Raw genomic sequence first — 27,885 nt, 5'->3', positions numbered from 1 at the left:
ATGCCCAGTGCTTGTTGAACAAATTCTGATTTATTGAAGGTAAACATTTACATTGGCTACAATGCTATAGCTGGTACAAAGCTGAATAAAAGAGGCTTAAATAGCAATAGAAAGCAAGTGCAGTAAAAAGTGAATAGAGAAAATATTTGGCCTTAGTGATCTTCTGGCAGTATTTACATTATCTCCATTTTGTTAAATATTTGAGTAACTCTAAGGCACCATAGGCTAAATAGCAGGCTGCAGTATGATTTTGTGCACAGAATTTAATAAATTTATTTTGAGGAAAAAAGGTTATGGAGTTAAAAGAAACATTGGCATATTTTATGTTTACATAAAGGAGTGTCTGTTTGTTAAATTTCAAAGATACAATACATACTGGGTAAGTTCAAAAATTATTTTTAGAACATTAAATTAAATGTCTATGTATAAGGAATATTTTTACTGACTTTTTGATAAATGATTAATGCAATCTTCTCAACAGGTTTTTAACACAGTAGATATGTTCATCTAAAAACTAATATTTTTTTCCCTTTACAAAAGCCTTATGCCTAGTACATACACAAAATCCCAACGCAAAAGTGTAATGGGCAGTAATTTACATTGTAGCTATTCTGTGGCAGACTGAAACTTAGCAGGAGCATGCAATCAAAATGCTATGGAACAGCAGTTCAAGCAGTCTTATTCCTTCAGCTCTTGTCAGCGGCTGTTGCTGCAGCCGGTGAACAGGAGTACAACACTGACATGCCAGGACAGAGGAGGTCAGTGCTTTCAGACCTGCTTCCAAACACAGATTGGGAAATCCAAACTCCTGGCAACATCCTTTTGCATTTCACACAGAACAGTGCACACAGAATAACACTCTGCTTGGAGCAAACTTTCCCGTTTTTATTTATCCCCTTTTATTTATCCCCTTTTATTTATCCCCTTCTGAAGCACATGTCACTCCACTCCTGAGTGGAATTTATTTAAGAAATAAATTTGTCTGACTGGACTCAAGATCATTTCTGAACAACTTCAGGTGCTTCACAGAATTGTAACTGCTCTAAAAGCAACAGACCTTGCTCGGTTTATTCAACAAACTCAGCCTTCACCTTGAGGTGGTGTTTGTAATGAAGAAATTGCACAGACACCAGATTAACGCCTGAATTTTGCAAATAAAACACCACAGGATGCTGTGTGCCACAGGAGAGAAGCAAATGGGTGGCCAGGGCCATTCCAGCTGCAGCAGCACTGCCAGCAGAGGCTGCACGTGGTGAGTCATGGCTCATATTCTTTGTATCTCACTTTCATTTCCCAGAGCCAAGAAAAAAATCTGTCCAAATTAATATAATTCTTAAGTAACTAGATACTACTTTTGCATTTGCTTAGGGTTTCGGTTTTTTTAGTATCTCCTTCTAAACCACAAATCTCTTAATTCAGTTGTTCCCTTTTGGCTTTTTATTCTACTTTGTATTTATCCTTGTAGGAATTATGCTAATTGTTTTCACAGTAGTAAGTGATTTATAAGAAAAGTTTAATTGATCTGTGCATGAAGACTTAATCTGGAGTGACTTTATAGGTGTATTAACAAAAGGACAATCTTAGCATAATTCATCAGATGCATTTTTAGTAGCAACAGCTAATATGTTAAAATCATTCAGTTTCATTAAGATTTTTTTCACGGGCTGTAGAGGAAAAAAATTAAGCCTAAAAAATGCCAGTGTCATTGACTAGCTCCTGTAAAACATTAACCAAAATATTACACAACCTGGCCACTTTATGATAAGTAATAGGAAGCCAAAGATTCAGGTTATCAAAACAGTGTAGCACTGTAGAAGAAAACAGGGCCATGTTGATTTGTATCATAGAAGATACCTCAAATTGCTTAATTTAGCCCTTGAATGCTAAATACTCGTCTGAATCTCAAGGAAGATTTAAAATCATCTTTCTGGATTCCTTTCACAATGCTTAAGATACTCAGCAGTATAAATACAGCAATTAATAATTAGGGTGCAACATTAAAGACTAACGCAATTTTTTTGTCAAAGCTTTCTGCCATGAGGAAGGCTTGCATTTTGTTGTAGGATGTAGCAAGAAGAAAGTTATTTACCAAGAACTCCCTTGGTTGCTCCATACTGGGTATGGCAACAGCAATGACTTCATGGAAATTTCTACCAAGAGAGATGGCAGAGCCTGAGGCTCTACTTGCTTTGATTAAAAACCATCTTTGGAAAGCCTGCATCTTTTACAGCAGGAGTTAAAATGATTGGCCCATCACTATTATATGTGCATGGCAATTGAGGAAGGAAAATGCCAGGGCTTTGGGCATAACACAGGGTCTTGGTAAAATGACCCTAGGACTTTTATTTTTCACCCCCTGGAATACATGTTAATGTAAGTTATTTGGAAGTGTTTGGCAACATGCAACTTCCACCTTTGCAAAAAACCCCAAAGAAAAAATCCTTCAAAGAAAATACTATCCTTAGGCTATTTCATTCCAGTTCTTGGTGACAAAAGTCTTTGTTTCAGTTTTGACATTTCCCATATAAGGACTAAGTGATGCCAAATGAACATCCCTCCTTCCACTCATCTGTTGAAAAAAATGAGAACTAATACTTTGTTAAATGATCTGTTAAATGATCCGTTGTTAAAAGATTCAAATTCACCTGCAAATAATACAAAGCATTGAAAGTTTCTCATTAATATACTGGCAAAGAAAAATGTGACTGAGTTACTAGCCAAAAAATTTTGTTCTAGTTCAATTGCTGTTTATGTGTGATACTGAGCTTGTGTCTCTGCACTGTAGCCTAGCAACAACTTTTCAAGTGGCCCTCTTGCCCTCAGAATGGTGCTGCCCCACACTGCCATGGGCTGTGTATCCCCATGCTGCAGCTTGGTTCTGCCAGTCCCTTTTTCTGCCATGCACCATGTGGGACCTGAGCTGCAAATACCATCTTATCCCTTCAGAACTACCTTTCTCCCTGAAAGGCTCTGCCCTCTTCCACTGGTTTGTAACCCCTGTGCTGGTCACATTCTACCTTTTGTTCACCATCCTTCTTCCTACTTAAGTCAGTCACCTCAGTGCTCTCTCAGACAGGCACAACAGCAAGGCCTCCCTACAACTTGGTGTCCTGCTTTCCCTCACACTGTCCCTTACTGTGCTTCATCCATTTAAAACAAATCTCTGAGCAGTCTTAAAATTTGGCAGCTATGCATTTTTCTCTTCCCTTTCCTGGGGTTGTGCTTATGATGGCACCATGCATGACCAGTGTCATGACCCCATAATGCAAACAGAGGTCAATTCATTAGCAACATTTCAGATTCCTTTCTTCAAGGGTTTCATTTCTGACCCAACTATAAGCCTGAGGGAACAGGGACTGTTTACTTGGCTTCTCCAGTTCACTCATGGTCATCTCTCTTTTCTCCTGCTTTTTTTGGAACAGGCATCCCAGAGTGGTGGACTATCAGCCCAGCAAATAGTCATAGAACATCTTTGTGGACTTGCTTCTGAGTTTCTTTTTGTTAGGCAAAACAGAGTGATTCAGACACATATGGTAGGACCATTACAGAGAGATGGTCATGCCAGGGTTTCAGCTCCACTTCTGAATTATGTTGACTTTTTGCAGTCACACAACCTATGGAAGTCCTTATATAGACAGACAAATTTCAGGAAACCCCTTTGTTTCTAGATGTTAACCTGTGTCCCAGCATGAAAGATAACAATTAAGAGTAGTGCTTCTCTAATTTAGAGGTCCACCAAATGAGGGTGTAAGTCAACAGAACTAACAGCAAAATGAGGATATGCAAACAAAGAATTTGCTTTACAACTCCGGATATGAACCCAGAAAAATTAACACTAAAGCAGTAAGTGTAGAATGCTAAACTACAGGTATGCTAAATAATGTAGAATGTTAAATCTCAGGTATAAGCTCCTAGGCCAAATACCATTATTAACTTGTAGGGCACTTCAACTGCAGTAAGTAATACAGGAGCGTAGCATGAGCTAGAAAGAAGGACTAATCCATTACAGCAGATCTGATTCAGTTCTGTTTAAAAGAAACAAACACACTTGTGCTCTGTTGTGCTGTTATTTGGTGCTTTAGTATCTTATTTATTATGAAAGTAACATAAGAGACGTTTCAGTCTATTTTTGCTTTTTGAGGTGGCTTGTAGTAGTTGCACAGATGGGTAAGCTCAACTGCTCTCCATATTCAAGGGTGTGATTGATGCTTCAGGATAGCCACTATGAGGGCTGCCAAGGGCATTTATCAGGGCACAAGGTATGCTTTTTGTCTTGGAGACTGGACCCTTCGCTATCTGTGTTGCCATCCTACTCACTTGGAAAAAAGTTGTTAATTTAAAAGACAGAGATATTTAAACTGATTTCTTATCGCTTATAAATTAACTATTAAAACTATTTTACCAATACAAAATCAGTCGAATTTTGCATTTGTATATATTTTCTGATGCACCAACAATCAACTCAACCATGTAAAAGCCTTAACTGAGCACATACTTTAAAATGTGTGGATAAATTTAATCACAGAGCAATTTCACTGAAGTTAAGATGCAAACATTAAAAAACCTTATTGATCTAATGAAACTGTAAAATCTAGTATATATAAATGAAAATTCTAAAAAGGAAATTAACAGCTTTAGGTTTTCCAGGTGTTTCCTAGGCTTGTATAATTAAAAAATGCAACTGAGCTGCTTAATGGGTAAGACAGTGTTCCAGAAAAGATAAAGAAAGCTGAACATATACCATCACGTTCATTTTGCTTTGTTGCACCCAGTAAATAAAAAATGCATTGTTGTTTTCACCTTTGAGTCGAAATGCTAACTGCATTTGTGTAAAATAAAAATAATTAAAGATAGCTGCAGGTAACCAAGCTCTTCAATTTTACATATTCCAGACAACCTTTTATTGAGTTTTAATATGAGAATATTTTACTTATTGCAAAGTATCCTGCATAATACAGGTGCTCCGCTATAAAATCTTCTCTCTTACTTGTAATTCATTCTAAATTTAAAATACCAGTATACAGTACTAAAACCTCCAATTGAAGTTTAGTATAAAAATATCAGCACAAAAGTCCTTTTTAATATCTGTTTATTGTGAGCAACCCAAATGCCTGTTTAATTATTGTTTTTGTATAATAATAGACTTTGCACCCCTACAGTTGCTAATTTATATCATCTCAGGTATTTTGATGAGATACGAAATACTAAGTAAGAAAACAGTAAGTATTCAAATGGTTAATTTGCTTAGTGTAGCAATAATAAATTAGTTTTTTGCATTTTCTTCAGTTCAAAATCCAGCTTTGAGACTGAGGAAGGCTTCACATCAATTAAATTAAAGTGGTCCTTTTAACCAGTAGCAGTTTGATTGCCAATGACTCGAAGAATCTCTTTATGAATGTTTGGTTCCTGTGTATTTATACTTGTATCACCCACTTGACCATCTTCATAACTAAAAAAAAAGGTTCAGAAAATAATATCATATTAGTGTTTTATTATCTACATAAAAACATTAAAAAACTTTCGTTCTCTAAGTGCATATTCCATATGTTCAGATGTTTCTACTGAAGTGCTCTGCTGTGCTGCATCTTTAGATGCAGATCCTAAACTCTGGAGAGTGGGAGGTGGTAAGGCTGCCATCGTCACTGAAACCCTGAGGCTGAATTATCCACTAGGACCCAAATGGGACAAATGTTAGGTGAAAGGGGGAAATGCTCACAGCACAGACAGGAAGCCTTTAATGAATTCCTCAGCTTAAATACACACAGCCAAACAGAAATTATGCTTCATAATACATGGACAGACTTACTATAACATGAAGTAATGATATTGAATAGGAAAAATCATGAACTCTCTGGCCATTTGTATTGAAGACATCTACTAAACCTTTGACACTAGCTTATCCATACATTTCTACTGCAAGTAAGAACAGTAAAAGATAAAAAATGAAGGAATACTCAACAGAATTAGGCAGAAATGTCTTTTATCTACTTTAATTACAACTATTGGACGGAACATAAGAAAAAGGTCTAGTATGAAGTTGAATGTTAAGAGAAGCTTTGTACTCACACAAAGAAAAATCTTGTACACACGTGATCCGTGTTGGGAACTACCCATATCTCCCCATGTTTGTGCAGATCAGGTGAGGTTATCACTATCAGAAAAAGAAAAAAATTTCCTAGTGATGAAAACATGCCTGGAAAACACTCCGATAAAAGATCTTGGGCTTTATATGTTTTAAATTGTCTTTTTGGAATGTGCAGCTTTCCTCTACATGTCTGTGATGCAGTGCAAATTTTGAGTTGACTGCTAGTACAAAAAGGGAGATGAACTTGATTCTTGTTTCCAAAATATACTTTTCCAAAAACACAATGTTTGATGTATGGGAGCAAGTTGTTAAGTTGAATGAAAGCTTAAAAATGCATTTATTAAAAACTGAATTTAAAAAGCCATACGGCTGTTAAAGAGGGTCTGAGACATCTAATCAGCACTTGGAACAGAAATTTGTGTTTAGTGATGGCTGATATAAGTTGCTTAAGGCAATGCCTGAAACTGCTATATGTGGGTGGTGCAATACTACCAAATATTTAAAACAAGTAGCAATTATGACTCAATAGGTTCAAAAACCTTGCCAAAACTTGCTGGATGTATTTGATGACAGGTTGTTTACCAGCAGAATGAGGACAACATAGGAAAGAAAGCTTTTTGTTGCTAACTAGAAGCTATACCATCAATCTACATTTGAAGATATCTCAATGCATTTGAAGAGCATCCTTCTGGATAAGTTGTCAAGGTGTGGGATGGGCAGGTTCATGGTGTGGTGGGTGAAGAACTGACTAAGGGACTGAACCCAAAGGGTTGTAGTGAATTGGGCAACATCTGGTTGGTGACTGGTCACACCAGTGGTTGTTCCTCAGGGCTCCATTCCAGGGCCAGTTCTGTTCCGTGTATTTATCCACCATCTGGATGCAGCAGGGGAGTACTGGATGCACCAGTAGCAGGTTTGCTGATGATCCAGACTGGGAGGGGCTGTGGATTCTTTTGAGGGACAAGAGGCCTTGCAGAGGGATCTAGATAGATTGGAGCACTGAGCAGTCTTAAATGGGGTGAAATTTGTCAGGTCCAAATGGTGGATTCTGCACCTGGGAAGGAGTAACACCGGGCACAGGGATGGAGTGGGAGAGGAATGGCTCAGGGTGGGTCAGCAGTGCCGGGGCAGCCCCGAGGACAAACCCCATCCCAACAAACCCCATCCCAGAGCAGCGAGCACAGCCCAGAGAGGGGATGGTCCTGCTGGGCTCAGCCTCGGGGCGGCCTCACCTGGGGCCTGTTGGGCCCTGCAGGTGGAGAAGGACGGGAAGGTTCTTCCATGCATCCTGAGGAGGGAAACAGCTGGTGGGAGGTCTGGAAAACATGTCCAGGAGACTAATGGAGGAATTTGGCTGGTCTGGATTGGAGAAAAGGAGGCGGAGGGGTGACCTCACCACTCTGCAGCTTCCTGAGGAGGGGAAGGGCACAGGGAGGTGCTGAGCACCTCTCCCTGGTATGCAGTGACAGGATGTGTGGGAATGATTCAAAGCTGTGCTGGAGGAGGTTTAGACTGGACATTTCAAAGCATTTCTTTACTGAGAGGGTGGTATCCTGGGTTGGACTGGGGTAGAATTAATTTTCTTCCCAGTGACTGGCAGGGGGCAGTTTTTGGATTTGTGCTGAACACAGTGCTGCTAGTATAGACATGTTTTTGTTATTGCTCAACAGGGCTCACACAGAGCCCTGGCCACAGGCCAAGGCCTTTTCTGATTCTCATACTGCCATGCTCCAAGAAAGCTGGGGATTCCTGGGAGGTTGGGAGGAGACACAGACAGGACAGGTGACCCAAACTGACCAAAGGGATATTCCAGACCATGTGGCATCATGCTCATATAAAGTGAGGGAAAGGAGGAGGAAAGGGGAGCGATGGTGTTGGTCTTCCCAAGTAACCCCTACATGTGATGGGACTGGACTCTCCTGGGGATGGCTGAACAGCTCTGTTGGAAGCAGTGAAATAATTTCTTGTTTTGCTTTGCTTGTGTGCAGGGCTTTTGCTTTCCCTATTAACCTGTCTTTATCTCAACCCATGAGCTTTTGGGCTTTTACCCTTTGGACTCTCTCCCCAGCTCTGCTGGGGGAAAGTGAGCGAGTGGCTGTGTGGGGCTTGGCTGGTGGCTGGGGTTGAACCACAATAGCTGGTCAAACTCTGGCTTCCTACAGAGTGGTTGTTGTGCCCAGCCTGTCAGTGTTTAAGAGACATTTAAGCAATGCTCTTAGTGACATGCCTTAACATTTGGGCAGCTCTGAATTGGTCAGGATTGGACTTGGGTGACAGTTGTCAGGCACTGAAATAGCCTGGTTCATTTTATTCTAACACTAACATAATTGCATGCATATTCAATTTTGATACTATTTCTTTCATGAACTGCAATTTTAAACAAACATTTCTTGCAATTAATTTTACATAAAATATTTATTAATCATCTCCCCTAAACCACCTTCTTACTCAGAGAAAATAATATGAAAGCTGCAAAAAGTATTTTACCAAATATTTAAAATTCTCTCTTATAAAGTTGTAATCCATTAATAAGTGCAAGGAAAGAACAACATGGATGAAAAAGTCCTTGTGAAAGATGTAATTTACATTTAAAAATTCAGGCATTAAAGGCCAAGTAATCAGTTTTGTTCCTTATGGAAGTTTTAGAACTAAACTTCTGTATTCTGTACAGTTCAAATTGCATTTTCATGTTAAATGACACATCCTTACTTACGTACAGCTGAAAGATTCTACTTTGAGATAATGCATTTTCTACATTCTGCCTTAATTTTCACTTTTTAAAACAAACAAATGCTCCAAATGATGGGCAAATTGGGTTAATATAATTTCTAAGACTAGCTCCTAACTACAGGTGCACTGCTTATTCAAATGTCACAATTTGTTCTCAAAACCTGCTGAGGTTTCAGTACTTATTAACAGAATAGCCAATTCTTTCAAGAGTGACTGTACTCAAGCACTAGATTTTAACTTCCCAAATTTCTGAAGGAAACAATGAGAACATACTGGTTGCCAGATAATCAGTATGCTTGTTTGAACAGTGAAAAATTATTTGGAAATTCTGTATGAAAGGTGTTTTTTTCTGACTTTCATGTGTTTAAAGCATTTGTCAAGAGCTTACAAGAGGTCAGAGCTTCAAAAAAAGGACATGACTTGGGTTTTCTTGATGGCTTAAGAAGAGGATCACATTTGAAACACAGACCAGATGATCAGTCACTATATGTATATGATATTCCATGAAAATTCAGCATTTACTACAGGTTCTGTTCAAACAGGTGGAAATGTTCTTACTTAAGCATAAAGGTGACCTGTTGAGTAGGTACTCCTACATCCACCAGTAGTTTCTTACCTAAACAAACAACTAAAGCTCCCACTGATTTGCACCCTGTAATTTGTGCATCCTGTGGCCATGACTAAAACAGCTTCTCAAGGGCTTTCAGCTTACCTTCACATAAGGCTATGCATTTTAAGTTACGGCTTTGCAAAAATTGTGACTGCTGTCCTTTCTTCTGTGACTGAGATGTAAAAAAGTGAGAAAATAGAATTAGTGCAGTAAAACAAACAGAGACAAAAAGCAACAAAGGAAACAGCTGCTATTTTCAGAGATTTATTAATGAACAAAGGTAGAGGCAGTCTTTCTAAAATGTCTCTATTTTATTTCTAAATATAATATAATTTATTAAAAAACCTTATTACTTATTTGCATTATTGTAGGAGATATTTAAACTCCTTTATCCAGAAAAATAATATCCAACAGTCCCTCATTATTACAAAATTAAAAATATTATCAGAAATATCAGTGTTACTGATAAACAAATTGATACCAGACAAAAAAAGGAAAAGAAAGGTAAATTTAATCACTAATTCTTTGGTCACTACACTGACACTTTATTTGCCTTCCTACTTCTGAGAGCTTCTATTGGGACATACCAATCTACCTTCAAAGCCAGATTATTTTGTAATTTCTATGTGGTAATCATGGAGACAGATGTAAGAGTTTCTTGAAATTTAGCTCTATGCACAAATGCTGTGAGTTTGCTTTAGATATAGCAGAATTGTAATAGTTCAACATGTAAAATTTGTGAAAAAGAAAAAAATACTTGCTATAAATTACATACTGCTCATTTCCCAGCAATAACCATTCTCAATTTGTTTTGCATCGGTGTTCTGGAAGTCTAAAACTCAGAGGGCAAGGGGTTGCTAGGGGCCATAATGCAACCCCTATGTATTTCATCATTCTCTTCCTAAATTCTGCTTGGAAAAGAATGGCACAAGATATGCAATATGCTCAGTAAATTTTTATTAGAGCAGTTGGACTGTATTTGATATTTGCAGTGTCTGATGTTGTTGATTTCATTCAATGCAATAACACTGGTAAGTTGCACAAAGGAAATATTACCTCTCTTTCAGCTACTGAGTTCCCAGTAATAAATCCCACAAATCTTCCAGAGATAGTTGATGCACCATACCTGTGATGTATTACTGCCCTTACTGCCTGAAGCTGGTTCATCTTTAGCTGACACCTTCTGCTGCTTCTTGTTCATCCCTAGGAATATTAAAATTATGTAAGATACCCTGGCCTATAAATACCATAGAAAGCAGATTTAAGTATGAGAATGGAAGAAGTAGCACAGTGAGAATCACAGTCTTTTGCATGGCACTCAAAAAGCTAGTTAACTCTGTCACAGAATATCACAATATAAATCCTGTAAATTACAGGTACCTCAGCATGTATTGTAAAGACTTTAGCAAAGTTAAGTTAGCATTAAGTAGGTGCAAAAGCAGATAAACCTGAGCCTAAGTGCCACTGAATTCAGATCAGGAATATTCTTATGTGGTGGCTTAACAGGGTTGTAGGTCAGTATGTCCTCAATCCACTTGACCCTATTCTGGCTGAAATAAAAGTCTGAATTACTGTGAGTGGGAAGGCAAAAATCATGAGAGAAAGAACTTTAGATATTAAGTTTTAGCACTTTATGGAATTTTATTAGAAGTCTAATTAATTTGTATGAATAGGCAATTTAAGTTTTGAAATCTACCTTGGTTTGATCTCCTTATCCACACATAAAATATTAAATTATTTGATGCAGTTCCATCTCAGAAATTGAAATATATACATTTGTGCCTTAGATTTCATTCATGTCCCTCATGTTGGTTTAAATAAAATTCCTGTTTTGCATGATACTATGGGCTTCCTTGAGTTTCCAACATCCTATATTTCACAGAATCATGGAATGCCTTGTGTTGGAAGATACTTGAAAGATCATCTCATTCAAACCCCTCTGCCATGGGTAAGGACACCTTCCACTAGACCTGGCTGCTCTGAGCCCTATCTAACCTGACCTTGAACACTTCCAATTACTTGGCACTTTGCAAATACAACTGAATTATGGGGAAGTTTAACTCTTTGAAGGAACAGAATGTGTAGGACTCCTTCATGGTTTTTGCTGACATCAAGGATTTACACACTTCAGTGGAACACAAGCCTCCTTTCTGGAGGAGACAGGATGGAAGAGGCCATGATAGGCAGAGAGAGGAGCAATAACACATTGAAGTTGACAAAGCAGTATTGTCCAAAAAGAAAGACATTTTGTTAGATAAGGATACTTCAACCACCATAGTTAGTGAGACCTAGGAAGCCTTCATACTCATGTGATTTCTGATTAGCTAAAAGTGCATCTAGAGATAACTGATGTTGAAGTTCCTCAAATAGTAGCTCAAAAAGTTGAGCTCCTAAAACGTGACCTAGAAACACTGAGTATTAGAAAGCATAACTAAAACTCTCAGAATCAACATACACACAAACACACATTCAACTATATACTTGCACTTTCACATGTGAGGAAATGGTAAATACCACATACCTAAAGAAGAAAGTCCCTTTAATTTCTCAATGTACATATCTGAGTGTCTCGTCTTCAACATGCATTTATTTAATATTTAATTCTTACATGGAAAACTCTGCACAACTCACTTTCGGATTCACTGGTGGGAAAAATTATGTTCCTTCTCAGGCTAAAATAAACACACTGAACTGTACTTTCTATGTAATCCTGACATAGTGATATTTGCAAATACTCTTAAATATACAGGGCTGAACATGTCTGTTGATCAATACTTGTTTTGTCAGATAAAGTTGTAAAAGACCATGAATTCATAGGTGATATTAGATGGAATTTAGGCATGTATTGACAAAAAACAGAAAGTTGGATTTCAGCTGAATCATCAAGTACTACTACATATGGCATTCAGTATTAGCTAATATTTACTCCAAGCACAAGTTTAAGAATTCTAAGCACTTTGAAAAATAAGGACAGTGTTTAACAAGGTAATTTTGTATTTTCTTATTATTTATATAATTAAAAAAAAATTAATCACGGTCAACAAAGATTATTTAAATATAATGTTTTAAACAGCGAAGCTGTAAGAAGAAACAGTAGAAGAAGATACACCCCTATATTTGTCCAACTTTGGACTGATTTATAAATATCACCTGAGTAACCAAATGATATGCTTGACAATGGACTAAGGTAGATTCCCCTTCCAAATACTGCACCATGGAGCTGAAAAAGAGCAGAGTGATTACTTAGCATTAATTTGGTTACCTGAACAAAATAATAATAATTACAGGAACAGGTCACAGCGCATTTGCCCACCCTACTCATTTATTCTGGGTAATTAACAGTGTTCAAAGTATTCTAAAAATCATGCCCTGAGTATAAAACTTACATATATATGTGTGTGTGTGTGTGTATTATATACATATATTTGTCCTGGAAACTATGTCTAAATAAAAAACCAGTTGCCCACGCAGAATTCTACTTAAGACATATATAAAATTGTGGTTTCTGTTTTTAAATCTAGTATTACTAAAGAGTATTTCTGTACATGACCAAATATGCCCTGGCATCCTCCTCCAAGGTACATGGACTCAGCTCTGGGGAGAGCTACCAAACCCACAATGCTAAAATATTCTGCATTAGAACTCCTGAGTCCCTCTGTAGTGCCTACTTTGCTCTGCAATAGTGGTCTCCTGATGATTCAGTCTGAGAAGTTTGCACCAGATCCCTTCTGGCCAGCACACTTCACGCTTCCATTCCCAAAGAAATCAGAGAGGCAGAGAGTGCTGAAAGCCCAGTTCCTATAATGCTAGCATGTTTCTGGATCCTATCACACAGAGACAGTTTAGGCAGCTCTGACTTTCACTTGCGACTGCTTTTGAGCAGTACCGAGCAAAGCCTCCTGGAGGTGCTGCACTGCAATGTAAAACTGAAACACTGATTCCTACAATGGGATTTTCTAGACGTTTTAGCAGACACATTACTTCATTTTAATTGCATCAGAAAAGTACTTTTCCCAGGAAACAAGATGGTATTTGAAATCATCCCTTTTTCCAGCTATATAGCTACTAGAATGAAACTCCCTGAAAACTTGCCAAAACTAGTATGTAACCAAGAATGCACAGATTAGCTAAAATCTCTTTTGTTTATTTACCTGCAGCCTCGTGTTGGAAGCAACAACTAAGCCGTTCCTCAGGATGGAATGCCAATTTTCAATGTGTGAACCACTGAATAAAATGAAAAAGAAAGAGGTAAAATTCACAGTGTAAAATGTAAAAATTACATCAGAAATCCTTTAAAACAGTAGATTCACAGCTGCAAACCTCAAATGCCAGAAGTAAAAAAATAGCATTTCACTAACCTTTGGGTATTAGAAATATATATACTCACTGAAATGCAAAGGTACTTCCATAGAGATTTTTAGCAGCTCGGAAATTGGATTCTTTGGCTGGTGGACTGCTGAGAAGAAGGAACTGGTGGGGAGTGTGCATAAACTTCAGTTGCTGTAAAATATAAGAGTGCACATGGGAAGAGAAGTTGATTAATATGAAAGTCTTGTAATTCTCTGATAGCAATACTTAAGGTATTGTGCTTTTCCACACAATACATGACTGCATCTAAATAACTACATGAACTAAGTTGAAACTGGTCTCACTTCCAGAGTTTCAAGCTGAAATCAAATAGTAAGAATGACTTTCAGTTTATGAAACATACGGAAATTTTTGGAAACTAGATTTCAATTTAAAATGGCTTTAGTAACTAAACTGAACAATTTCATCATAGTATTCTATCAGAGCTAACTTTGAATGAAGGTTATTTGGAAGGTTGCATATTACTATGCCCTTAATCAGGAGTTACTTATATGTAGATCTCCTGATACAGCATGTTTGTGTGCACTGCTTTCTGTACAATTCTGCATCTAATATTCTGTATGGTTAACAAAACAAAAAGGGATGTTTTTCTTATCTAATCCCAGATGATTACAAGGTAGACACCTGAATTTGAGCTACTCATCTCAAATGGGTTTTTTATGAACCTATTGATCTATTTCAGATATTCATATGTTTCTAAAAATAATGACCGAAACTGCCTTGTCTATTACAGGAGTCCCTGCAATCAGTTTGAATGCAGACACCTACATTTTGCTAGTAAACTCCCACCTAAAATGCTAATGCAAGCCATTAAAAAAAATCAGAAAATAATAAGAAAACCCACAGACACTTACCCTATTCACCGGTAGCTTCACAATATGTGATCTATTACTAGAAATAACCCTGAAATAAGAAATAGATGCATTAAACGTAGTAACCAAACCAAACTTAAAAATGCATTATGAATGGCCATCACAAAGCACCCAGCAGCATGCCTCTAAACCTATTAGGTCAAAGTAGGCCAAACCTTAACTAGAAAATGAGATCAGAGGACACAGACGAGGTCCAGAAACAGTCCACAATAGCTGCAGTTGAAAATACCAACGTTAATTATTAGGCTGACCTTATACCACATTATGCTGATCAAGTGATTATTCATTACAAATGATAATTTAATAATTATTATCTCATGTGAATCAACTTTATACCATTGTAGAAGAGGATGTGCAAGCGGGTCTTGTTTATCCATCTGCTTCTTTATTTCCAAGTAAGGTGCCTAGAAAAGAGTAATTATGTTATTTTTTCTAGGTTGAATTTTATATGTTATATTGCCCATTATTTCATCTATTAAAATGAACAAAGTATTAGGTTTAAATCACAGTTTTACTGATATACAGCCTAGTAGAGTTATAAATGTGTTTTGACAACAATAATTAATATAGCAATTATTTTCCCTAGAGTAAAATAATAAGCATATAATTAGCATCAAAATGACTATATTATAGCAAACAATGGTGATCTCAGGGAGAACAGAAGAAGACATCTATTTTTGTGTGGCTCTTGATTAAGAAATTGGACTGGAACTTCACAAAATTAAGTCTCTCAAAGAAACCCAAAATAATCCATTTGGTATTTTCAACTGTTTCAAGGTATAAATACCATGTCATATTATAATTTTTTTGAAAATTGTTCTTGATTTCAATCACAATGCAAAGCATCCCTTTAAAATTCATCAGTCCAAGAACTGTTTTAACATTTAAAAAAACAGAATGGTAATTATATTTTGTTTTTAAAAGACATCATAAGAAATCACAGAAACTCCTGATTTTTAAAATTTTTACAAAATGTTACATAAATTAAGAAAAAAAAAGTGAATTTTAATTTTCAATTTATTTTATTCCTCTCTCTATAAATTCTTCATTCAAGAATCCCGAAGTATTTTGTTAATACACAGAGCAAGATCGAAAACTGTTGTGATACATTTATATAGCAGTTGGAAAAGCAAGATATATGGAAGGGATTTAAACAACAACTTATAATCAGCTGGGTTGTTTGGGAAAGGAGTGTCAAAATAAACAGAAAAACAACCATCAGATATGCTATGAGAAATAATATGACAGTAAACCCAAGAGACCCAACCTTCCAAGTCCCCAGATATTCTTAGTTGATAGAGAATTTCTCTATAATAGTAATATATATAATGTCATCCAGAAAACTATTCAGAACATTGACACAAGATCAATTTCTTTTGCTTTGGAAGTCAAGTCTCTGGCTTTGATATTTCCAGAAATGCAGCACTTGGTGATTACCTCATTACAATGTCTCATTCTGCTGTCACTATCTCTTATTTAAACTTCATAATATCTGAGTTCTACTTCATTACTTTTATTTAATTGGCATTAGGTATAGGTTTGTTATTTTGAATAAACATTTTAATATCATTACAGTTATATAAGAAAGAGATGACTTCTCAACCAATCAAATGCAGACAATACAAAGATCTTTCAAGTTCTAGAAACAGTGATTAAGTTAGGTAAATATTTTTAAACTTACCTGTGTCATCTCTCTGATGGAAGTGATACTGTCCAATGCTTTCATGACTCGGTCATAGTTCTTCTTCTGATGTGGCATAAAATACACAAAGAAGTTCAAAGAGTGTTAGTATTTGGCTCTAAAAAAACGTGAATTCTTTGAGTGTGTACAAAACCAAAGCTAGGAGAAATGTTGGGCAAATCAATTCTTTCAAACCTTTCTAACCATCAGATTTCTTCCACAGACTTTCATTCATCATCCAGAAAAATTCATTGAAAAAATATTGTTATGATCTTTCTTCTTTGAATTTCACTGGGATCTCCAAAACACTCCAAAAACCAGCTCATTTTTAAACAAATATTTGTAACTAAATGCAGTTATTTGGACAACATGGTCTTGAGGTAAATAATGGAGTGACCCAAACAGATTTTAAATAAAATGCATATAAACAGATGTGTTTCCTTGCTAGCAGGTCTATAAAACTTCGTCGATCCTTCAGTGGTCCCTCTGCCTCAGCCTTTGCTGACCTACTGCTTGGGAACCACTACCAGACAGCTCCACCTGTACTGAGTGAACAAGCTAAACAGTCCGTGCTTCATCACTCCACAGCAGCTTCACTGTCCCCCATCTTCAGGTCTTGCCAACACATTGCAGAACACCTCAGCCTCTCCTGACAAAGAACTCCTGCTAGCTGGCCTTTGTTCAGAAAGAGTGAAATGCATCCCAGTGCAGGACATGCCAAGATCTCCGCTATGCCTTTGGGGAGATGGCTCTAGGGAGATGGGATTTTCACGGCTTGAGAGCTTTCCCGAATGGCAGCATTTGGAGCCCAAGGAGCAGGTAATGCAAGCACAATTCTTTATTTCATAATTAATGCTTGTACAAAACTCAATATTAACATCTGATAAAATTATATACAAGGAAGTAACTGCTTGCAGTGAGAAAATGAGATGACAGCAATGACACTACTTAGAATGAAAAGATGGACTGGAAATCCCCTGGCTTACATGACCTCTATCTCTCAAAGGTCATCTTTCATTTTGTGTCCAATGTGCACACTGAGAAAAAAAACACTTAGAATATAGATTTTTGCATCTAGAATTTGTCTCTTAGAAGAGTTTCTTGGCTTTAACATAACCTACAATTTTGTCATGGTTTAGGGATGGTATTCTCCAATTTACTGTTCCCACTGAGACCTAGCACTGCTCACTGTCCTCTTCCCTCTTCTCCTTCCACTTTCTCCCTGCTGTGGGATAGAGAATTGAGAGGCACAAAGGTAAAGATCACAGGTGGAGGTAAGAACAATCAGCTGAAAACAGCAATGAGATAAGAAAACCAGCAACAAACAATATCCAACTGCTCCCTCTGCCAAGTAAAATGGGAGCTCTTTTCCCACTTTTTCCTGGTAGAGACTCCCTTCCCCCTGCTCCCAGAAATGATGTGAGGTGGTATAGAATAGCCTCTGGGTCTCAGCCATGCCCCATTCTGGCTACTGCAAAAATTAGCCCTGTCCTGGCCAGAACCAGGACAAGCCTATATTCAAGTACTTTCTCATAGACAATAAATAAAAGATGCAAATTTTTGAAAACACACTTGTGCTATATTCTGGAGCTGTATCACATAATAAAGGGGACTCCTCCATGAGAAGTCTTTGCTTTGAAACCTCATGTATGACTAAAACCAAGTGATGACATAATTAAAGGTAGCTACTTACCCTGGGGTTAAAGGCCAGCATCTGAGGATCATTAGGATCAACTACAGAAGGATATGGCTCAAAAATGACAGCTCTCCTAGGTGATTCTAATGCAGACCGACACATAGATACTAACAGATCAACCACCTGGGGATAAAGACATATTTATTATGTTTATTCAAAATAAGTACTTTTATAAGTACTTATAATGTATCTTCCAATCTGCATTTTTTTTAACACATTATAGATATATTGTATTCCATTGTTACCTATATTGCCCAAACTGTGTTATCCACAGGAGGTAGTTTAGGACTAAATTTTTTCCACTGACCTCAACAGAGCTTGGGTTCAGCCATGGCATATTATTCCATGTGCATATAAGTAGGACCAGTATCTTGTCCTAGAAGTATTACAACATCAAATATATTGCTTGATGTATTGCTTACTCTTGTGCACACGTGAGTTCATGTATCAAAGTTATTCACTAAGGAAATGAAATTGTGCTAGATCTGTGTATCTCTGTAGAGATGCCAGTAAAAATTTCACTCAAGAACAAGGCATAGTCTGTCAAATTTGCACCACTTTCTGCTCTTCTCCTGAAGACTGTAATCACAGAAACACTTGAAAATATTGCTTCTGCTAGACCCAGAATACTGCAATGATTTAACAGTCATCTGCACAGCTCACACTGGGGCATCCTCTTCTTTCCATCCTGTTGTACAAAATTACAACACTTCTTTGAGTATCTTTGATTTTCACAATTTCTCCCCAGGATTGTGCACGTAATATGCACATAGACATGTGTATATAAGTACATATACCACTTAGACACAGATTCCTATATAATTGTTTCAAAATACGTAATTCAAAGGTTAAAAATAAAACACAGCAATAACAAAACACGAGAGAATGCAGCTTTCTGGCTACTGTGAAATATAAATCCAGCTCATAATGAGATCCAAAACTGCTACATTAAAAAGTAGCTGCAGATTAACTAATTTCCACATGTTTTTTTCTCTGCCTTCTGAAAACATTCCTGTGTGAAAACAACTTTTCCACAAAAGAAAGGAAAAGCTGAGACAAGCTGGAGCTAGTAGATATTCCTGGTTCCCCCCACAACTCCACACGGATCAGATCTCATCTCACAGCTCACACTCATCTAGAAGATTTTCTACATCTGTCACTGTATCTGATCATTTGGATGGAAAAAAATGACGGCCCTTTAGAGAATCAGAATGAAAATAAGAATAATGATGAAAGGGGAAAAATAACTGTGCTGTGGTGAGTCATATAGCTGCCATTCTCCTCCTCTGCTCCTTCAGCATTAATCGATAATCTTCTCTGTCAGTTTTAATATATTCTGTTAGTTCCAGTTACTAAATATCTCACATATATTGAAAAATGAAATTACTTAAATAATGATCCCTTCCCCAATGGTTCTCTGATTACTTTCCAGTTTATACTATCTGTATGTGAGATGAATGTTTTGAAATACGGCATATGCCCTAGCATTTACAAAGGAGATCAGCAACCAGATCAGGCAGCAGACTTGTCCTTGTGTAAATGTATTATTGTGAAATCGAGCATGAGTTCACCCTACTTCTGAGAAGCACTTCTTAGTCTGCTGTCGCGAAACACTCCTAGGGAAGAGCTGTTTGAGTCCCCGGATCTTTTGATGCAGAGACTCAAAGCTATCTTGCTTTATGATTTACATGATGGGACATTGTCTTAAAACTGGCACAGTTCTACTCAGACACCATCCCTAAGCCCGCCTTTAAACAGTTGACTCCTAGATTGTTTCCAACTCTGCATTTTTTTTGCACCTTATTTCTCCTGAGGTCATTGTTTTGAGTTGATGCAATGCAAAACAACTTAAACTGGGAGGTAAATCTAATAGAAATCCTACAATAGAGCCTTGCATATGCATTCCTAGGGAATAGGAAGTGCTGTGGATCTAGCAGATGTCCTTAAAACTGGGCATGAACTCCTCCTCAATTGGAGGTAATGAAGTGAGTAAGGATTAAAATAGTTGCATGAAGGACAAGAACAACACTTGCTGATGACAATTCCTCTTATGACATCAGTCCCTCAGACAGTGCCTCTCGCTCTCAAGAGACTCTTTACCGGGAGTAGGAACTATCAAGGAGTCAGTCATCTAATTTTCAAGCATTTTGCCTACATGACTAATACAAGACAACCTGAGGATGGAAAGTTTTAGAAAGTACAATCACTTATTATTAAGGAGAAGCTATTGGATTATTTGGAATGACAAAGTAGGGTTGCGCACCTCAGGAAACTAGCTGAAAGCACGAAAGACAAAACAGGATATGATTTCTAATGATGGGAACCTGTATTTAGGCTCCTTCACTAGACAAAATGATTTGGAGGAGGATTAATCAGACAAAATGTGAACACCTACCTTTTACTAGTCAGCCTAAGCTTGCTAGGCTGTTAGAGAAATAACCACTGTGCTGACAGTCTTCACCATGATTCACACTGTCCTAAACTAATGACAAAAAGAGCTCAGATGGATCAAACTCGAGAATTGATGAATTTTTTCTGCAAACAGGAATGGGGGGCTCAGTCAGATCCAATACAGTGAGATAGCTGCAAATGCTATCACTAGAGTGAAACTTTGCAGAATTTAGCTACCTAGGTCCAATGGGACAACAGACAAAAACCCTTATCTCTTTTAAGAACTCTTAAGGTTGTAATCACTTCAGAATTCTACAGTAAAGCTCTCTAAATGTAGAGGTACTCCAGACATCTACAGCAAGCTCTGCACATGCCTGCAATACTGATTCTTACATAAAACAGAGTGAAGGATAAAACCAGGACCACCTCTCCTCTACTTAGTCAGCTCTAGTTAAAAAAGCTCATACTAAATTCTTTACTAATTTTAGGAAAGCAACCTTCCAGCTGTTCAAAGACTTATTCAATAGGATGCCATGGAAAACCATTTTCAGGGACGAGGGAGCAGATCAGAGCTGGCAGATCTTTAAGAATGCCTTCCCTAGAGTGCAAGGGCTCTCAATCCCCATGTGTAGGAAATCAGGAAAGGAAGACAACATGTCAGCATGGATGACTCCAGACCTGCTGGTAAGACTAAAAGGAAAGAAGGAAATGCACAGGCAAGGGATGCAGGGACAGATATTCTAGGAAGAATATAGGGACATAGCCTACTTGTGTCAGGATGGGGTGAGGGAGGCCAAGATGCAACTGAAGATGAACTTGACAAGAGGTGCAAAGAATAATGAAGAGGCTTCTGAAGGCACATGAGACAGAAAAGGAAGGTCAAAGAAAGTGCATCCCTCTTTGAACACGACTGGCAAAATGGTAACTGCAGATAATGAGAAGACCAAGGAACCTGACAGCTTTTTGCTGGTGCTTCCCACCATCAGTGAAGATTAGATTTGAGAGCCCCTGAGGAATGTGAACATAGAAAGGTCTATGGGATCTGATAAGATGCATCTCAGAATCCTGAGGGAACTGGCTGATAGAGTTGCCAAGCTACTCTCTATGCCAACTCAAAAGGCATGGCACTCAGGTGAAGTCAGAGGTGACTGGAAAAAGGGAAATATTGCACTTATTTTTAAAAAGGGTAGAAAGTAGGGCCCTGGAAACTACGGACCTGACACCTCTATGCCTGGGAAGATCATAGAACAGCTCCTCCTGGAATCTGGGATAAGGCACATGGAAGACAGGGAGGAGATTCAGGACGGCCAGTATAGCTTCACTGAAGGCAAGTACTGCCTGACCAACCCAGTGGCCTTCTGTGATGGAGTGTCCAAATCATTAGACAACGGAAGGGCTACAGATGTCATTTATATTCTGTAAAGTCTTTAAAACAGTCTCTCCCAATATCCTTCTCTCTAAATTCGAGAGAGATCAATTAGATGGATGGACAGTTCTGTGGATAAGGCACTGGTTGGATGGTTGCATCCAGATGGTAGAGGTCAATGTCCTGATGGCCACTGATGATGAGTGGTGTCCCTCAGGAGGCAATACTGGGACCAGTACTATAATGACATGGAGAGTGAGTTTAAGTGCTCTCTCAGTGAATTTGCACATTACACAAGCTGAGTGGTGCAGCTGATGTGCCTGAAAGATGGGAAACCCTCCAGAGGGACCTGGACAAGCTGGAGAAATGGACCCATGGAAATCTCGCAAAGTTCAACAAATCCAAGGGCAAAGTGCTTCACCTGGGTCATGGTAACCCCTGGTTTCAGCACAGGCTGGGCATGAACAGATCCAGAGCAGCCCTGCCCAGAAGGACTTGGGGGTGCTGGTGGATGAGAGGTTGCACATGCCCCGGCCATGGCACTCACAGCCCAAAGAGCCAAACGTGTCCTGGGCTGCATCCAGAGCCCCGTGGGCAGCAGGGGAGGGAGGGGATTCTGCCCCTCTGCCCTTGTAGAGAGTCCACCTGAGCACTGTTTCCAGCTCTAGGGTCCCCAACATAAGAAAGAGCTACACCCGTTGGAGCAAGTCCAGAAGAGGGCCACAAAAATGATCAGAAGACTGGAATGCCCTCCTGGTGAAAACAGGCTGAAACATCTGGGGTTGTTAAGCCTGTAGACGAGAAGGCTTTTGGGAAACCTTATTGCAAACCTTTGACAAGATAGGGAAAATCTTTTTCGCAGAACCTGCTGTGATAGGACCAGAGGTAAGGGTTTTATATTGAAGGAGGGAGATACAGACTAGATATAAAGAAGATTTTACAGTGAGAGTGATGAAACACTGACACATGGTAGATGCCCCATCCTTGAAAACATTCAAGGTCAAGTTGGAGAGTACTCTGAGCAACCTGATCTAGTTGAAGTTGTCCTGGCTCATGGCAGGGCGCAGGACTACATGACCTTCACAGCTCCCTTCCAACTCCAATTATTCTATGATTCTATGATTCTAAATACATGTGTAATGTAACATGTGCCTAAATTAAAAAAATTAAATGCTCACAGGACGTCAGGCTGAGGAAGAGGTGGGGCTTCATCTGCACACCTCCTTCAATTTCTTACAAGCCTAAACTATTATCCCAATGGTTGGTACCTAGAGGTTACAAATCCAGTGGTCTTCAGACATCAGATGAAGAGCTGCTGTTCTGATTCCACAGTCATATTCTCAAGTGAGGAAGCTGATCTACACTGTTGCAACTTTCTGCCTTTGAGGATATGTTCATGGTTGTATTCAGGCACCTACCTGAATAGTTTATTTCCAGTGACTATACTCACTAGTGCTAGTTAAATAAACTGAAGGTTTGCCCTTCCAAAATACCCATGCTGCTTACTATGTAGAAGCACAGTAACCAGAAAATTGGATTCAAATGCACTTCTCCTTAAGATGTGCAGGCTTTTACCATAAGATCTTAAAGGGACCTTAAACATAAGATCTTCTAACTTTTTTTTTTTAATGAAACATTAGGTTCGTGATTTGGAAGCGTAATTTAAGAAAACAATGATAGGGTTATAACTACATCAATAACTGAATTTAGAGTCAGGAAACAGGCTTATATTAAATTTCTGATCCTTGAGAAAAAGGAAGAACCCTATGTAGTAACATCAGTAAGGACTTTCCCACTGCTATGTAATGATCGAAACAACAGATGCTCAGTGGATCCCTGCATCCCAAGATCATGAAGAGGAAGTAACTTACTAATGCATGTAAGTAGTAATGGCTCATTCAGTGAATTATCTCCAAATTAGAATGGCTGCCTTTATTAACAAGCCAGGTGAACTAATTGAATACAACAGGGCACAAAAACAGTTACTCTAATTACATGGAAGCAAAACAATGGAAACACCTCATTAATACTATTTGAATACACCATGCATTTACATTTACATTTACTGAATAAACCAGTGCATTTACAGCTATAACAGTGAACAAATAAATAATGCTTACCAAACAGTACTCATATGGCGCATACAAGTCAAAACACATTATGGAAGAGACAGAGAGGACTGAGTAAACTACAGAAATCATTAGATAATCCTACCTGTGCCCCAGTTGCAATTTCATCAGCAGCTTCGTTCATCACTCCTAATGTTTGGAAAGCAAATACACAGAGTTCCCGTTCACAAACAGTGGGCTATACAAAGAAAGAAAGTTAATTTTATTTCTGTTCTAATTTGAGTTCTTGCTTTTAGCATGTCATGACCTACAACAAAACCCTAATTAATGCTAATTATTCATATTTTAACTGCAACATTAATTTTAAATAATTAATACATATCAATTATTGAGGAAGATACATTAGAGAAACATTTTAATAACCTGAAGAGCAAAAGTGAAGAACTCTAAAACTTGTAAGTACTCAGAGAGGCTAAATTTAAAATAAATCCCAGCACAGTTACAAAACCAAAATTACTGGCGTAGTACTCAAATGTTCTTAAGACTATCTATCTGAGAACCTCCTACATAATTAAACGTAATAGAGAACAAATCCTGAAGCTAATGGAAGCACGTTTATTCTTCATAGCTTCTTACACTGCTGATCAGAACACACACAAAAATCTGATCTGGAAGACAAATTTCTTGAAGAGGCTATGTTAAATTTTTGCAATTTAACAAATCATTGGTAGACTATAAGAAAATCCATTACATTTTTACAACATAAAGACCGTATTTTGAAGCCTACTTATTTTAAGCAATAAAGACACTTTGAGTCTTTTTTCAGGTATTAAATAATAAAACCCCCTACTTGTTGAACCAACTTTTGCCTATTCTAAAAATAATTCACGATGTCATCACAAATAAAAAAACTTTATCTAGACTTCATATTGAGTGAGAACTGAACATTTTGCCTTCATAAAGCAAACAAAGCAGAAACAAAAAGGAATGCAGCTTTAGGTAACGAAAATAGGCATGTCTTCATGGGCTTCCTAACTGTTTAAAACCCTTGCAGCAACTCCATCTTATTTACTGAAAGATAAATAGCAGACCAACTTTATAAATGCTCAAGTAATATCATGATTTGTTACAAGTATTCAAAATGAACAAGTAGTTGAAAGAAATTAAAACCTTCCTTAAAATTACCCAATAAACACAACCTGTTATGACAATGCTGAAAACAATCAAAGATACTTCCTGGATACTATTTATTTGAATGCATAGTATTAAATCCTAGCTCACTGAAACGTAAATTTATCTTTGTAACTGAAAGTTCAGAGTCCAGTGATCACAATAAGTACAAAAGCATTTGTAGTAGTATGCTTTAAAGTTCAAGCCACTGCCTCTACAAAGCACTTGCAGAAATGAAAAAAATTAATTAAACACACAAAGAAAACCTAAAATTTAGCTGAACCCTGTTTCAGGCAACAGCTTTGCCAGTAATAAGCATACTGTTGTCCTTCAGTCACTTGCTTTGCAGGACTTAAAACATTCATTTGCTGGGTTTCAAAGATTCAAGACCTCAATAAACATATGAAATCTTCTGGACTGATACAGTCTCACTTCATTTGCTTTACAAGAGCTATCATCTTTCAAATCTGATAATGTCACCCATTTGATTTAGTTTTATCTGTCCTGTTACATTGCATTAGGCAGCAGATGAAGTCAAACATGATCAAATTCATTGTGCCATGGCAAGCTGGACAAGAAGTATCTGTTACTGTCATTATTCTTGGGTTTTCCTCACTTAGAAGATGGTTAAATAATTTGTTCATTGGGGCAACTATCGAAATCAACAGAATATGCAGACTTCCTTTATTTCAAAGCAAGGAATAACTCTGGAATAGCTGAGCAATCTAAATTTGGCCATGATTGTCATGAAGAAAACTTGTAAGAAAATACTTATTATTGATATTTTGTTTACAGTCTCAGCAAAGTAAGTTATCTTGAAACTAAATGATGGTAAAGGAATACACAATTTGTCACCATTTCTCTTTTTCGTGCCTCTTTGTTATCATCCTGGAACTGTCTGAGAATCTGAAGAGGGAAGTTAGGAAAACAGACACTGCACTTATGTTTGACTTAGGAAATTTTTTTGGTGTCTTTTTGGTTTTGGTAGGATTTTTTTGGTGTGGTTTTTTTGTTTTGTTTTGTTTTGTTCTGTTTGTGGGGTTTTTGTGGGTTTTTTGGGGTTTTTTTTTTTGCCTAAGGCTGACACTAGACAACTCTAGATATAAGGACAAGCAGGACAGCAGAATTTCAGCCCTAAAATGGAACAGATACTTCTGTTAGGATCCATACAATTTTTCCCATTTTGTGTATTTGATGAACCTTTCCACCCACTACGAATTTTGTCAAAACAATAAAATGGGGAAAATAATTCCAAACCTACAGCTAAAGGGACATTTCAAGAGTCTGTCTTCATGTATCTAGTCTGGACGCCTTTTAGCCCACCCTACAGTCATTTTAAAAGTACTTTTGAATTCTGTTTCAGGAATTGTCTCAATTTACCAAAATAAGATGTTTTTAACTTAAATTTCCCACAGGTGTTAGCAATGTATTCCAAGAGACATTGGTATGGCCATTTCAATGTCCTCTACTCCAGTCACTAGTTAAGCTCAACCATTTGTATTGTTTAAATCCCTACAAAATGAAAATACTAGCTTGCATAGGAAGCAATTGTTTGAGGGCGTCTTGTTTGTCACACTGTGACTTACCTATTTAGTGTTTAATTTCCTTACTTATGTTTTGCCTGCAATTGTGCATGCTAGAACTAATGAAAACATATGAAAACTAAGTTAATAAATCAATTCTAGAAGACAGTTTAAAGAAAAACAGAAGCATTACGGGGAAACTGGGATTCAAGGCTGTTCCTACTCTGCTACTAATGTTTTGCATATTGATTGTGTGTTTCCCTTTATATGGTGTCCACTCTGCTCTTGTCACAGGATGCGAGCCTTTGGGATGGGAACAGTATTGCTCTGACTTCAGATCATAAATATGAGAAACGTCCCTAGCCACACTAAACAAACAAGAACATCGCTGACACATTTATAAAAGCTATGTTGTTCCAATGTCATTTTTGGATACTCTTACTGTGGTTCATTTATATGTAACATGCAACAAGCTAAACTTTCTAAGAATTTTTGTGTCTGTACTTGAAATGTTCAATGAGTATGTTCTTACTGATGCGGAATTCACAGCCACAAATGTACAGATTAATTACCTTTTCTTGGATTACTATCTCCCATTGTTTTCAAGGGGAAAAGACACCAAAAATAGGGCTTCGACACATATTTATATCTGAATATGAATTTCATCCTAGGTGCACACAGTTCCACAGATTACAACCACCACCTTGAGTATACAAGCTGACTGGCAGGGGGACTTTGTTGCTTCCTGAAGAAGGCAACTGTAATTCCTCTCAGCAACAGCAGCTACCAGGGTCTCACAAAAACTTTATTTTTTGTCTTGAAAATAGAACATAAATATTAACATAAAGTCATTGGTCTTCACAGAACTATTAGCTAAGTGAGGATCACTGGGTGCTAAAACACTATTAGAAGTATCATTATTCCAGCAGGGAAAAACCAGAAAAAAAATAAGACACGGGCAGTTAACATGAGACTGCAAATGCTTGGAGGCAAAAGACAATGACAAAACCAGAGAGCATCTTCTGAATGTTTGAAGTTTTCAGACTTTTCCTTTAGCCACTCCCATTCTTTGCATGATCAGTAGCTCCCACCCAACTGCTGCTGTGGTGAAAAAAACACAAGAGTTCCTGTGTGCTACAATGCAAATGTCATTTCTTTCTGCAATGACTGAGACTAGCAGACACACAAACCACCTACACACTATGACATATCCTGGTTCCTGGACTAATACACTACCTCAAATGTTTTCTAGACATTCTTTCAATTTGAAAAAGCTGAAACTTTCATAGTCTATATTGATCTAGCAACTTTCTAATGTGGGCTG

The 27,885-nt window shown here is 37.7% G+C and overlaps 1 protein-coding gene across 2 annotated transcripts in view; it reads right to left on the bottom strand.

The window, feature by feature from the left end:
• Window positions 1–4,054: 4,054 nt before the first annotated feature.
• The window catches only part of PARP8 (poly(ADP-ribose) polymerase family member 8), a 114,295-nt gene continuing 90,464 nt past the window's right edge, over window positions 4,055–27,885 (bottom strand). For both annotated transcript variants that reach the window (XM_068176826.1, XM_068176827.1), the window contains 12 exons: window positions 24,014–24,106; window positions 18,040–18,165; window positions 16,347–16,412; window positions 15,002–15,069; window positions 14,648–14,696; window positions 13,813–13,925; window positions 13,577–13,649; window positions 12,576–12,645; window positions 10,552–10,628; window positions 9,528–9,597; window positions 6,067–6,151; window positions 4,055–5,449 (listed from right to left, as the gene is read on the bottom strand). In XM_068176826.1, coding sequence (XP_068032927.1) covers window positions 5,347–5,449; window positions 6,067–6,151; window positions 9,528–9,597; window positions 10,552–10,628; window positions 12,576–12,645; window positions 13,577–13,649; window positions 13,813–13,925; window positions 14,648–14,696; window positions 15,002–15,069; window positions 16,347–16,412; window positions 18,040–18,165; window positions 24,014–24,106 — 993 coding nt within the window. In that variant the 3' untranslated portion in view covers window positions 4,055–5,346. The remainder of the gene's footprint in view (window positions 5,450–6,066; window positions 6,152–9,527; window positions 9,598–10,551; window positions 10,629–12,575; window positions 12,646–13,576; window positions 13,650–13,812; window positions 13,926–14,647; window positions 14,697–15,001; window positions 15,070–16,346; window positions 16,413–18,039; window positions 18,166–24,013; window positions 24,107–27,885) is intronic.

The sequence above is a fragment of the Anomalospiza imberbis genome, chromosome Z, assembly GCF_031753505.1.
Source record: "Anomalospiza imberbis isolate Cuckoo-Finch-1a 21T00152 chromosome Z, ASM3175350v1, whole genome shotgun sequence".
In the NCBI taxonomy this organism is placed as follows: Eukaryota; Metazoa; Chordata; class Aves; order Passeriformes; family Viduidae; genus Anomalospiza; species Anomalospiza imberbis.
This window is presented reverse-complemented; position numbering and strand designations above follow the sequence as displayed.